Below are 14,922 nucleotides of genomic sequence, written 5' to 3' on the forward strand. Positions count from 1 at the left end.
CAACATGTGCATGAAACACACAGACACACTCCAGCTAGCAGGCAGATACAGCAGTGGACGAAACACACACAGAAAAGGGTTTATATATACGAGGTGTGTGACACAGACACACCTACTGCTGTCCTCCCCTTTCTTATTCTCTTCACCCTCCTCTCATTCCCTCTCTATTGCTTCCCTGTAAAGAGATTCACACTCCTCCACTCTGAAACCCCCCAACCCAGTCAACACACACACACACACACACACACACACACACACACACACACACACACACACACACACACACACACACGTAGAACACGCATATTAATGATGCCCTCTCAACTGAGAGGTAAGAAGGTTCATGCTGTTCTATGCCTGGTATTTAGGATATGTGTGTGTGTATGTGTGTGTGTGTGTGTGTGCGTGCATGCGTGTGTGTGTGTGTGTGTGTGTGTGTGTGTGTGTGTGTGTGTGTGTGTGTGTGTGTGTGTGTGTGTGTGTGTGTGCGCGTGTGTGGTATGTGTGTGTGTGCGTGCATGTGTGTGGTGTGTGGGTGCCTCTCCTCACAGTGCTATTGTCTCCAGAAGGCCAGGGCTGAAAGGGGTTTGTCAGGAGTTTAAACTGGTCCTGCCACTACAGTAATACTTACAATACATCTGAACACAACACAGAAGATGCAACCCAAAAGCTGTCTCTCTCTCTCTCTCTCTCTCTCTCTCTCTCTCCTCTCTCTCTCTCTCTCTCTCTCTCTCTCTCTCTCTCTCTCTCTCTCTCAATTCTACACACGTTGTCTCTTACTCACGATATCTCAGCGACAGTAAACGACTTGTGGTCCCACAGAGCTTTGTATAGATTGATCACATCTCTGAACTACAACACAGGGACGGCCCTCCAGATGAACCAGGAGCCTCTAATTAACAGAAGGGAAACAAAGACAAACACATGAAACTGTCTTTACTTATATGTGACCATTTATGATCCTTTACTCTTACTATTTGTTCTAATATTACTGTTTTAAAACGGCCTCATCTGACTCCAGGTTGCATGGGGCATGCGTATGTTATTCATAAGCATGCCCCATTCAAGAAATTTATAACCAGGAACAGATATAGCCCTTGGTTCTCTCCAGACCTGACTGCCCTTAACCAACACAACAACATCCTATGGTGTTCTGCATTAGCATCGAACAGCCCCCGTGATATGTAACTTTTCAGGGAAGCTTGAAACCAATATACACAGGCAGTTAGAAAAGCCAAGGCTAGCTTTTTCAAGCAGAAATTTGCTTCCTGCAACACAAACTCAAAAAAGTTCTGGGACACTGTAAAGTCCATGGAGAATAAGAACACCTCCTCCCAGCTGCCCACTGCACTGAGGATAGGAAACTCTGTCACCGCTGATAAATTCACTATAATTGAGAATTTCAATAAGCATTTTTCTACGGCTGGCCATGCTTTTCACCTGGCTACCCCTACCCCGGTCAACAGCACTGCACCCCCCACAGCTACTCGCCCAAGCCTTCCCCATTTCTCCTTCTCCCAAATTCAGTCAGCTGATGTTCTGAAAGAGCTGCAAAATCTAGACCCCTACAAATCAGACGGGCTAGATAATCTGGACCCTTTCTATCTAAAATTATCTGCTGAAATTGTTGCCTGTTCAACCTCTCTTTCGTGTCGTCTGAGATTCCCAAAGATTGGAAAGCAGCTGCGGTCATCACCCTCTTCAAAGGGGGGGGACACTCTTGACCCAAACTGCTACAGACCTATATCTATCCTACCCTGCCTTTCGAAGGTCTTCGAAAGCCAAGTCAACAAACAGATTACCGACCATTTTGAATCCCACCATACCTTCTCCGCTATGCAATCTGGTTTCAGAGCTGGTCATGGGTGCACCTCAGCCACGCCCAAGGTCCTAAACGATATCTGAACCGCAATCGATAATAAACAATACTGTGCAGCATTATTCATTGACCTGGCCAAGGCTTTCGACTCTGTCAATCACCACATCCTCATCGGCAGACTCGACAGCCTTGGTTTCTCAAATGATTGCCTCGGATGGTTCACCAACTACTTCTCCGATAGAGTCCAGTGTGTCAAATCGGAGGGCCTGTTGTCCGGGCCTCTGGCAGTCTATGGGGGTGCCACAGGGTTCAATTCTTGGACCGACTCTCTTCTCTGTATACATCAATGATGTCGCTCTTGCTGCTGGTGAGTCTCTGATCCACCTCTACGCAGACGACACCATTCTGTATACTTCTGGCCCTTCTTTGGACACTGTGTTAACAACCCTCCAGACGAGCTTCAATGCCATACAACTCTCCTTCTGTGGCCTCCAATTGCTCTTAAATACAAGTAAAACTAAATGCATGCTCTTCAACCGATCGCTGCCTGCACCTGCCCGCCTGTCCAACATCACTACTCTGGACGGCTCTGACGTAGAATATGTGGACAACTACAAATACTTAGGTGTCTGGTTAGACTGTAAACTCTCCTTCCAGACCCATATCAAACATCTCCAATCCAAAGTTAAATCTAGAATTGGCTTCCTATTCTGCAACAGAGCATCCTTCACTATGCCAAACTGACCATCCTACCAATCCTCGACTTCGGCGATGTCATTTACAAAATAGCCTCCAATACCCTACTCAATAAATTGGATGCAGTCTATCACAGTGCCATCCGTTTTGTCACCAAAGCCCCATATACTACCCACCACTGCGACCTGTACGCTCTCGTTGGCTGGCCCTCGCTTCATACTCGTCGCCAAACCCACTGGCTCCAGGTCATCTACAAGACCCTGCTAGGTAAAGTCCCCCCTTATCTCAGCTCGCTGGTCACCATAGCAGCACCCACCTGTAGCACGCGCTCCAGCAGGTAAATCTCTCTGGTCACCCCCAAAACCAATTCTTCCTTTGGCCGCCTCTCCTTCCAGTTTTCTGCTGCCAATGACTGGAACAAACTACAAACATCTCTGAAACTGGAAACACTTATCTCCCTCACGAGCTTTAAGCACCAGCTGTCAGAGCAGCTCACAGATTACTGCACCTGTACATAGCCCATCTATAATTTAGCCCAAACAACTACCTCTTCCCCTACTGTATTTATTTTGCTCCTTTGCATCCCATTATTTATATCTCTACTTTGCACATTCTTCCACTGCAAATCTACCATTCCAGTGTTTTACTTGCTATATTGTATTTACTTTGCCACCATGGCCTTTTTTTGCCTTTACCTCCCTTATCTCACCTCACTTTCTCAAATTGTATATAGACTTATTTTTCTACTGTATTATTGACTGTATGTTTGTTTTACTCCATGTGTAACTCTGTGTTGTGTCGAACTGCTTTGCTTTATCTTGGCCAGGTGGCAATTGTAAATCAGAACTTGTTTTCAACTTGCCTAACTGGTTAAATAAAGGTGAAATATATATATTTATTTTAAATTCTATCTGCCAACATCAGAGTGAGACAGGTGATCCTGAACAAGTCTTGTTCACACAACTCACAGACACAACACCATACAACTACCTTTAGAGAAGGCCCACAGGACAACCAGGTTGTGTCAAAGCATCATAACACTAGCGTCTAGATTGACATTGTGTCGTTGCTTATTTATATGTATTTGTCAAATTTCTGAGTCTGCTTTTAATTTGCGGGGCTCAGTTGGTAGAGCATGGTCCTTGCAACGGCAGAGGAGTTGGTTTGATTCCTGGGACCACCCATACGTTATAAAACCATAAATGAATGCACCCAAGTCGCTTTGGATAAAAGTGTCTGCTAAATGGTATATATTATTGGATTCGTTGTTAGTGAAGAAACACAGACGAGTTCAGGCAGATATACATATTGGTTTATCTTCAAAAAGGAACATTGTGTGTTAAACGTGGAATTCATCTTCAGAGTTCATTTTAAAGGGAGACTCAGCTACATGACATCATCGTACACCACAGGTCAACTTCCTGTTTAGAGACATCATCAACAACAAAATTCTAATCTGTCACTGGCTCTTCCCAATATGGGCATGTGTCAATGAACAGTGCAAATAGTCTGTAAGCAGGAAGTTTCCCTGCTGTGTATGATGATGTCATTTTAATAGAAATAGTCCACCTTTAATAGAAAAAATAAATATAGTATAGAATTAGTGAATTCAATATTAAAGTTACCTTCATTGGCAGACTACAAGCAGCAAGCAAAGTGTCTTTGTGTGAGTGTGTGACTACATAGCAGTGAACACAAACTTTGAGTGTTTTTTTTCAGTAAATCAACACATGAACAGACAGATGTCCATTTTCCCATCAACTCTCTAACAAAGAATCACAAAAGGACGAGAAGTGAGGAAGACTAAGATGTGAAGACTATGGCTTTGTCGAAAATGGCATCCTGTTCCCTAGATAGTGCACTACTTTTGACCAGACCCATATGGGTCCTGGTCAAAACTAGTGTACTATATAGGGAATACAATGCAATTTGGGACGCACCCTGTGAGAAAAGTGCATTGCGTGAAAACAGTCAAATCTCTTTTATCAATACTATTATCAACAGTGTCATGATGAACATCTTTTAGTAAGTGTACAGAATCTGTTTTGAAGGACTGAAGGGTAAGGGCTAAATGAAACATCCTAGAATTGGACAAACAGATGCCCTCGTTGGCTAAAATGTTTGTGTGTTTGTATTGTTTTAGCCAGGATTATATATAATGCATCCGGATATCCCCTTACAATATATATTTTTTAAATCACATGTAAAACTGCAAATGTTTTTTTTTTCTAAGGGTCAACCAAGACATACTGCTCCTTTAAACTCTGGAAGAAAACAAAATCTTACAATGAAAACACATATAGCCCTCATGTCAGTCACCTCATTCACATTATCAGGTTTCAGGCAGAGGAGAGAGATGATGGAAAATGATGGAAAAGGAGGGAGAGAAAGACAGATCGAGAGAAAGAGAGAGAAACAACAGTGTGTTGCTGCTCTCGTCTATCTTCTCCCATCATCTGTAGTAATCTCCCATAGTCAAAGCCAACATCTCCTCCACTGTAGGGGTTACCAGATGACCAGACCTCCACACCGCTGCACCAGACAAGGGTCCGTATGTAGTTCTATCCCGATCAGGAGGCTCCATCTGTGGGTTCAGTGTGTGTCTCTCTCCCCTGGATGGGTGATAATCTGGATGTCTCTGGGTCTCTTTCCCCTGGGAGAAGGAGTGTTTGTATGAGTACGTGTGTGATGTCAGTGTGTGTGTGTGTGTGTGTCCATGTGTGTCAAACCGGTGTGCTGTAGGGGCGTCTGTTACTGCAGGGTGTGTTAGGGTGGATGTCAACGGGGCTATAGTAGCTCAAAGGGGATTGGCCGGGCTGGGTCAAAAAGAAGGGCGCCTGCGGCGTGTCTGACAGGGGCAGTGATTGACACAGTCCGGGGTTGTCATAGTGATACGTATGGAATCCCAGCCGCTCGGTTCCGTTGTGCAGCTCGTCACTAAGTCCCGGGCGTAGCCAGAAGGGGGAGCAGGTGGGGCAGTAGTTGGGGGGAGGGCCCACCTGGAACACACACAATCACCATAGAAATAGAATGATTGAAATAGAATGAGTCATTCGAATTCTATGTATGGATCAACTGCCTACTGTAGCTCTAGGTTTAGGTCTAGGGTTTTGTGTTAGTCCTGTACTCTAACCTCCAGGGGCTCCAGGCAGAGAGGGGTGACAGCCAGGCTGTCCATCCCAGGGGCGCTGCAGGCATTGCAGGCAAAGTGAGCCTGAACCTCCCCTTGAGCATCCCCTTCTCCTCCTCCCGTTCTGTCACCTCCTCCAGCCATGGAAGCAAAGTCCACCTCCGACTCATTTTTCTTACAGCAGTAGTACTGGAATTGGAGAAGGAGGGGAGGTTTTGTTGCAATCAGTTATTGTTCATGAAAGACTGTGCAGATAAAACACACACACGGGCACACGCACACACAAACATACACACAGTCACATGGACACACACACACAGGTTACCTGGAGCCTGCAGTAGCACAGCACTGCTACAATGCAGAGCAGGATGACTGTGGCGAGAAGTCCTCCACTTATTACTACAGTTCCTGCTGACATTAAACTGGTTACAAGTCTCCATCAAACCCTGGAGAGAGAGAGAGAGGGAGGGGAGAGAGAGAGAAGTAGTTAGTTATACTCTATGTTCTTAACTATAACTTGACAGCACATTAAAGGAGTGTAATACTTACGTTCAGCAATGGGTTCTATACCTGCAAGGACAAAGACAATAAAAGGACCTAAATTAGTTTGGTTGGGATAGAACTATGATCTAAATGAACTAAGGCCAGGGCCCGTGTCTACCATGTGCCTCAGGATATGATAGCTGATCTAGGATCTGTCCATACAAACTTATTCATCATGAAATAAAATGCTAAACTGATGCTAGATCAGCACTCCTCCAAGACGCTTTTTTGTGGATACAGGCCCAGAACTCACATCAGGAGACATGTAGTGGAGAGGGGGAGGAGGCAGAGATCGGGGCGGGGTCCTGCGAGGTCTTGGGGGTGGCGGCCTCAAAACCTCATCTGGTTGGATCTCCTTCAGAAAGATGAGTTAGAAGATAAAACATGGATCTCTTCATCCATTATATCTACATCAGTCTCCTATCAGCAGGAGAGAGAGAGAGAGAGAGAGAGAGAGAGAGAGAGAGAGAGAGAGAGAGAGTAAATCTCAGTAAGATCAATATAATGGTGTTCCAAAAAAGGTACAGTCGCCAGGATCACAAATACAAATTCCATCTAGACACCATTGCCCAAGAGAATACAAAAAACTATACATACCTTGGCCTAAACATCAGCGCCACAGGTAACTTCCACAAAGCTGTGAACGATCTGAGAGACAAGGCAAGATGGGCATTCTATGCCATCAAAAGGAACATCAAATTCAACATACCAATTAGGATCTGGTTAAAAATACTTGAATCAGTTATAGAACCAATTGCCCTTTATGGCTGTGAGGTCTGGGGTCCGCTCACCAACCAAGAATTCACAAAATGGGACAAATACCAAATTGAGACTCTGCATGCAGAATTCTGCAAAAATATCCTCCGTGTACAAAGTAGAACACCAAATAATGCACGCAGAGCAGAATTAGGCCGATACCCACTAATTATCAAAATCTAGAAAAGAGACGTTAAATTCTACAACCACCTAAAAGTAAGTGACTCCCAAACCTTCCATAACAAAGTCATCACATACAGAGAGATGAACCTGGAGAAGAGTCCCCTAAGCACGCTGGTCCTGGGGCTCTGTTCACAAACACAAACACACCCCACAGAGCCCCAGGACAGCAACACAATTAGTCCCAACCAAATCATGAGAAAACAAAAAGATAATTACTTGACACATTGGAAAGAATTTACAAAAAAACAGAGCAAAGTAGAATGCTACTTGGCCCCAAACAGAGAGTACACAGTGGCAGAATACCTGACCACTGTGACTGACCCAAACTTAAGGAAAGCTTTGACTATGTACAGACTCAGTGAGCATAGCCTTGCTATTGAGAAAGGCCGCCGTAGGCAGACCTGGCTCTCTTAATGATAAGACAGGCTATGTGCACACTGCCCACAAAATTAGGTGATGACTGAGCTGCACTTCCTATCCTCCTGCCCAATGTATGACCATATTAGAGACACATATTTCCCTCAGATTACACAGATCCACAAAGAATTTGAAAACAAGCCTGATTTTGATAAACTCCCTTATCTACTGGGTGAAATACCACAGTGTGCCATCAGAGCAGCAAGATGTGTGACCTGTTGCCACAAGAAAAGGTCAACGAGTGAAGAACAAACACCATTGTAAACTTTTGTACATTAACCATTTGTACATCATTACAAGACTGTGTATATACATAATATGACATTTGTAATGTCTTTATTCTTTTGAAACTTCTGTATATTAAATGTTTACTGTTAATTTTAATTGTTTATTTCACTTTTGTATATTATCTACCTCACTTGCTTTGGCAATGTTAACATATGTTTCCCATGCCAATAAAGCCCCTTGAATTGAATTTAATTGAGAGAGAGAGAGAGAGAGAGATAGAGAGAGAAGGGGCATTCCACAAATCTGTGTGCGTGCGCGCATCTGTGTCCATCAGACAGCTCCTCTATGTCACCACTGCTCTAAATTATATACAGCTTGGGCAGGTTGATGCCGTTAAAAGCAATGTGAAATCTCCATCTCTCTTTCTCTCTCTGCCTTTCTCTTCCCCCCCCCCTCTCTCTCTATCCTTCTCCCAACCTTCTACCCCTCTCTACTCCTCCTCTTCTCCTCACCTCCTTCTCTCTCTATGGACCATGTCCAAGCAGTTCATCACACAACAGGGGCTGATTACAATGGCGAGAGAGACAGAGGGAGGAAAGGAAGAGAGTTAAAGCCTGGAATAAAATATAGGGTTGAAGACTCACCACTCTACCTTTTCTGACCATCAGAGCACACACTGTGTCAGAAAATGCTGTGGGATTTGACTGTGGACACACACACACACTCCTGTACTGTATGACCTAAAAGGAACCTGTGGTTCCAGGAGGGATCTGCAAAAAAACTCCATTAACTATTAACCAGGAGGAAAGAGAGAGACAATGGAGGAGAGGAGAAAAACAGGATCACTATATTACCTATGTAAAATAGTCTACAGGCAATTCAGGAGAGGAGAGAAGAGAAGAGAAGAGAAGAGAAGAGAAGAGAAGAGAAGAGGAGAGGAGAGGAGAGGAGAGGAGAAAAGAAGAGAGGAGAAGAGAGGACAGGAGAGGAGAAAAGAGGAGAAGAGACTTGCAATATCATCGTAGATCCTCAATATATCTTCTGTTAAATATAATGATATTAATATTTCGTTGTGGTGTGTGTGTGGCTTCTAACTTTTCACAGGAATAAATCTCGGTGAGCCTGCAATTTTAAAGCCCTGGACGTTCAATTATTCAAAAATCATTCCTGCAACAATATTTTTCCATCAGGGGACAATTTAGCCAGGTAGTCAAGGCGAGACTCTCCCTTTCCTCTCTGCTCTCTCCCTCTCTTCTCCCCTCTTCTGAAAGCACTCTTTTCCGTGTAAATAGAGATACACACTCATTCCTAATCTCTCTGTGTGCGCGCGTGTGTGTGTGTGTCTAGGACAGACGCACCACTTGCAGAAATGAACAATGGCAGAAGAGGAGGTGTGGAGAGAGAAAAGTCTACAGGGAATTCAGTCATACTTGGTCTTCGGTGGCTGCCAATAGACTATAACTATATGTCCCAGTGTTTCGAGTTTATACTTTATTGCATTAAAGGTGCTATATGCAACAATTTAATGATATGAATACAACTGAGAAATACCTGAACTAGCTCAGTACATCTTCCTTACTTTGTCATAATCCAAAAACATCAGTTGCAGAGTCATAGTGTTCTACTCTTTATGTTGTCTACCTGACGGAGATCTTTGGGTTGAAAAGTTGCACTAAACAGAAGTCGATCCATTCAACACTGGGTATCCATTCAACACTGGGTATCCATTCAACACTGGGTATCCATTCAACACTGGGTATCTATTCAACACTGGGTATCCATTCAACACTGGGTATCCATTCAACACTGGGTATCCATTCAACACTGGGTATCTATTCAACACTGGGTATCTATTCAACACTGGGTATCCATTCAACACTGGGTATCTATTCAACACTGGGTATCTATTCAACACTGGGTATCCATTCAACACTGGGTATCTATTCAACACTGGGTATCCATTCAACACTGGGTATCCATTCAACACTGGGTATCCATTCAACACTGGGTATCTATTCAACACTGGGTATCCATTCAACACTGGGTATCCATTCAACACTGGGTATCCATTCAACACTGGGTATCTATTCAACACTGGGTATCCATTCAACACTGGGTATCCATTCAACACTGGGTATCTATTCAACACTGTGTATCTATTCAACACTGGGTATCCATTCAACACTGGGTATCCATTCAACACTGGGTATCCATTCAACACTGGGTATCCATTCAACACTGGGTATCCATTCAACACTGGGTATCTATTCAACACTGGGTATCCATTCAACACTGGGTATCTATTCAACACTGGGTATCCATTCAACACTGGGTATACATTCAACACTGGGTATCCATTCAACACTGGGTATCCATTCAACACTGGGTATCCATTCAACACTGGGTATCCATTCAACACTGGGTATCTATTCAACACTGGGTATCCATTCAACACTGGGTATCTATTCAACACTGGGTATCTATTCAACACTGGGTATCCATTCAACACTGGGTATCCATTCAACACTGGGTATCCATTCAACACTGGGTATCTATTCAACACTGGGTATCCATTCAACACTGGGTATCCATTCATGACTTTTGATTTTGCAACCTGGACCTGAAAGTCACTGGAAGTGTATACACTGCTTTTGAACTGTTTTCAACATTACACACACACATACATACACACACACACACACACACACACACACACACACACACACACACACACACACACACACACACACACACACACACACACACACATCTCACCTGTGTAAATCAGCACCAGGAGGATGGCATCCTGTAGGTCAGGAGTGGACGGCACCTCACAGTCCCCTGGGAAGAGAGACATGACATCATCAGCACAGCACAGGTCAATGTAAACATTGTCAGAAAGGTTGAGACATGAGCACAGACATACTGGAACACTACTGGTCTTCAACAGTCTTGAAACTTTGCCTTTGAATTAAGGACGCATTCAAAACAGTGTTTCTGTGCAGTTCTTCCCTTCCTATAACATGAATTGTACCCCACACACAATGCCATTATGTAGATGTAATAGTTTCCTGGAAATGGATCTACACTAACTTTAAACTGATAGATGAGTGCCAGAAGGGCTAAGGACATAACTGAGAGAGTGGGGTAAGCAATGCCAGTGTATTCTTAAACATAACATCGGCTACAGTGACATTATAGGAAAGGCGTTAATAGCAACTAGTAATAGGGATATTAATAGTGTAATCACACACCGCGGGAAACACAGGACCAATTATTGTATTTGAAAAAACGTACCTGTCAGATAAGCCCGTATCCTGGTATTTCACAAACCTGTGATTGGGATATTCACTAAAACACTTTCGGTGTGATGGTCAATGGTGCACTAACTAGAATACTGTATTACACCGTTGCCAGATGCTTTACTTCGACAGCACAAGTCCTTTGCCCTGTTCGCTCCAGCAGCTTGTAGTCAATTCGCGCTATAACCGAACTCTCATGTTATCCTTCTTTTCCGTTGTCCCTTGTTTCCACACTCTCACCTGTACTGAGACGGCGTGAGAAACAACCCAGCTGACATCTCATGGCATCTCCCAGATGGTGTCGGTAGGGACACACAGGCATTGATACGGGCAGAGATCGTCTGTGGTCGGAGAGGCTTTATCCATCACACCGCTGAGACTGGGGGATTGGGGAGAATGGCTACTGTTACGCGTAGAGCTACTCCCTCCGAGAAAACGCAACAGCCTGCGATATGCGATATGGGTATCCAACGGCGCCCTGGGTGGATTCTGCTGATGTAGGATCAGATGACCAAACCTCTCATTTTAACTTTAAACCGCTCGTTCTAACTTCAAACTGGCCCCAGATCAGCTTACAGGGACAACCACATCTATCTAGGATGGGGGTTAAAGCCCGCTATGGAAAACGTTAAATCATAAACTAGGCTTACGTCACTGACCTGCAGGGCTCAATTGTATTGCCAAAAAAAGACAATATTAAGAAAACGTCTGTTGGACCACCATCCCTTGGCACCCATGACCCAAACATATTAGGTTAGTAAGGTATGTTGTTACAGTGTTAGAAAGACAGTCAACGATAACTTTCAATTCGAAATATCTAACTGCATGCACTAGTTCTCCACAGAAATGTGGGCAATGTCCCTCAGAACGTTGGGGAGAAAAAAAATCCCAAATGCTTGCCTGGGCTGGGTTGGTAGACCAACAGTAGTAGGTCTATGTATGCTTTTTGTTTTACGTGGTTTTAGACATTCAATGCAACGGGTAAAATAGCAGCTTCAACTTGCATTTGTTTTGACTTTATTAGGCAGCGGAGGACAGTGTTGCCAACTCCTCAGTAAGGAAAGTAGCTATTAGCTGTCCCAAAAGTCGCTAGAAGTCGCTAAATGACGTCATCGCCTCATTTGCATAATTGGCCATGTGCATGTAATTGTGGACGCTGTAGGAGAGCGGAATTGTGATGGACGCTGTAGGAGAGAGGAATTGTGATGGACAAAAAGTGAGTAAAAAACACCCTAAATATGTTTTGAACTACAAATGAACTTTCTTCTGTCGATTCTTGTTTTTTTTAAATGTCACAATTCCAACCCTCCTCTCCAACCCTCCTCTCTTGGGACCTGCAAAAGTGACCCTCTGGCGGAGTCACTTATTATTCTTTAAAAAAAAATTTAATTACATTTTTTTGTTATTTAGTTTAGTTTTCTTGATTTGGTTTGGTTTTTAACCTTATGGTCCACTTAGGAGCCTACAGACGTGGCCAAAAGTTTTGAGAATGACACAAATATTAATTTTCACAAAGTCTGCTGCCTCAGTTTGTATGATGGCAATTTGCATATACTCCAGAATGTTATCAAGAGTGATCAGATGAATTGCAATTCATTGCAAAGTCCCTCTTTGCCATGCAAATGAACTGAATCCCCCAAAAACATTTCCACTGCATTTCAGCCCTGCCACAAAAGGACCAGCTGACATCATGCCAGTGACTCTCTCGTTAACACAGGTGTGAGTGTTGACGAGGACAAGGCTGGAGATCACTCTGTCATGCTGATTGAGTTCGAATAACAGACTGGAAGCTTCAAAAGGAGGGTGGTGCTTGGAATCATTGTTCTTCCTGTCAACCATGGTTACCTGGAAGGAAACACGTGCCGTCATCATTGCTTTGCACAAAAAGGGCTTCACAGGCAAGGATATTGCTGCCAGTAAGATTGCACCTAAATCAACCATTTATCAGATCATCAAGAAGAGAGAGCGGTTCAATTGTTGTGAAGAAGGCTTCAGGGCACCCAAGAAAGTCCATCAGTCAGGATGTGGCCCAGAAGTTATTTGACAGCATGCCAGGGCGGATTGCAGAGGTCTTGAAAAAGAAGGGTAAACAGTGCAAATATTGACTCTTTGCATCAACCTCATGTAATTTTCAATAAAAGCCTATGACACTTATGAAATGCTTGTATTTATAGTACCATCTGACAAAAATATCTAAAGACAGTGAAGCAGCAAACTTTGTGAAAATTAATATTTGTGTCGTTCTCAACTTTTGGCCACGACTGTACAAGTCAAATCAGATGTATTTATATAGCCCTTCGTACATCAGCTGATATCTCAAAGTGCTGTACAGAAACCCAGCCTAAAACCCCAAACAGCAAGCAATGCAGGTGTAGAAGCACGGTGGCTAGGAAAAACTCCCTAGAAAGGCCAAAACCTAGGAAGAAACCTAGAGAGGAACCAGGCTCTGTCCTCTTCTGGCTGTGCCGGGTGGAGATTATAACAGAACATGGCCAAGATGTTCAAATGTTCATAAATGACCAACATGGTCAAATAATAATAAGGCAGAACAGTTGAAACTGGAGCAGCAGCACGGCCAGGTGGACTGGGGACAGCAAGGAGTCATCATGTCAGGTAGTCCTGAGGCATGGTCCTAGGGCTCAGGTCCTCCGAGAGAGAGAAAGAAAGAGAGAATTAGAGAGGACACTTAAATTCACACAGGACACCGAATAGGACAGGAGAAGTACTCCAGATATAACAAACTGACCCTAGCCCTCCGACACATAAACTACTGCAGCATAAATACTGGAGGTGGAGACAGGAGGGGTCAGGAGACACTGTGGCCCCATCCGAGAACACCCCCGGACAGGGCCATTAAGGAAGGATATAACCCCACCCACGTTGCCAGAGCACAGCCCCCACACCACTAGAGGGATATCTTCAACCACCAACTTACCATCCTGAGACAAGGTTGAGTATAGCCCACAAAGATCTCCGCCACAGCACAACCCAAGGGGGGGGGGGGGGGGCGCCAACCCAGACAGGAAGATCACATCAGTGACTCAACCCACTCAAGTGACGCACCCCTCCTAGGGACGGTATGAAAGAGCCCCAGTAAGCCAGTGACTCAGCCCCTGTAATCGGGTTAGAGGCAGAGAATCCCAGTGGAAAGAGGGGAACCGGCCAGGCAGAGACAGCAAGGGCGGTTCGTTGCTCCAGAGCCTTTCCGTTCACCTTCCCACTCCTGGGCCAGACTACACTCAATCATATGACCCACTGAAGAGATGAGTCTTCAGTAAAGACTTAAAGGTTGAGACCAAGTTTGCGTCTCTTACATGGGTAGGCATGTCACACACTCAGTCACAACACACCAGTCACAGTAAAATATGAACATTTTTAGCCATAACATTTTTTTGTATACAATCTACATTAATTAACAATCTAAATGGACCAAAAAGAGACAATAGAAAAAACTTGCAATGGATCAGCCAGCGGCGGCTGCCCGCATGCGCGATTCATTTGCAGTCTGGACGCGGAGGGGTGAACATCACCTGCTCTGACTGCAGCTGGGCGGGACTGCTGCGCGAGGACTGGGCCACTTGTGAGTGCTTTGGGACGGGGTGGGACTAGTGATACCAATTTAGCAATTTTGTTGCTAGATTTAGCAACTTTTCAGACTACCCTGGCAACTTTTTTTTCAAACAGCACCTAGCAACAAAAAATTATAATAATAATTTGGAACTTTTAGCAACTTTTGAAAAGTGACTCAAACGCTAAAATGCACGCATTTTCCCTCTAAATTGAAACAAAAACGATTTTCTCTGTCACACACTCAGTCACAACACACGTGCCTGGCTGCAAAAGTGCAT

General features: G+C 44.2%; 1 protein-coding gene across 1 annotated transcript; it reads right to left on the bottom strand.

The window, feature by feature from the left end:
* Positions 1 to 5,166: 5,166 nt before the first annotated feature.
* Positions 5,167 to 6,063, bottom strand: LOC139414111 (protein FAM163A-like). The gene is made up of 3 exons (XM_071161991.1): positions 5,971 to 6,063; positions 5,649 to 5,834; positions 5,167 to 5,514 (listed from the first exon to the last, which is right to left on the bottom strand). The coding sequence occupies exons 1-3, from the start codon at positions 6,061 to 6,063 to the stop codon at positions 5,239 to 5,241; spliced, it is 555 nt and encodes a 184-aa protein (XP_071018092.1). The 3' UTR covers positions 5,167 to 5,238.
* Between the last annotated feature and the right edge of the window lie 8,859 nt (positions 6,064 to 14,922).

The sequence above is a fragment of the Oncorhynchus clarkii genome, chromosome 7 (genome assembly GCF_045791955.1).
Source record: "Oncorhynchus clarkii lewisi isolate Uvic-CL-2024 chromosome 7, UVic_Ocla_1.0, whole genome shotgun sequence".
NCBI classification, from domain to species: Eukaryota; Metazoa; Chordata; class Actinopteri; order Salmoniformes; family Salmonidae; genus Oncorhynchus; species Oncorhynchus clarkii.

Bases quoted from the DNA above. Each gene is read 5' to 3' on its own strand.
- LOC139414111 (XM_071161991.1), bottom strand. From the start codon at position 6,063: ATGTCAGCAGGAACTGTAGTAATAAGTGGAGGACTTCTCGCCACAGTC. The intron at 5,835-5,970 runs GTAACCTGTGTG...CTCCAATTCCAG, and splicing joins TGTGCTACTGCAGGCTCCAG to TACTACTGCTGTAAGAAAAA. The intron at 5,515-5,648 runs GTTAGAGTACAG...TGTGTGTTCCAG, and splicing joins TCTGCCTGGAGCCCCTGGAG to GTGGGCCCTCCCCCCAACTA.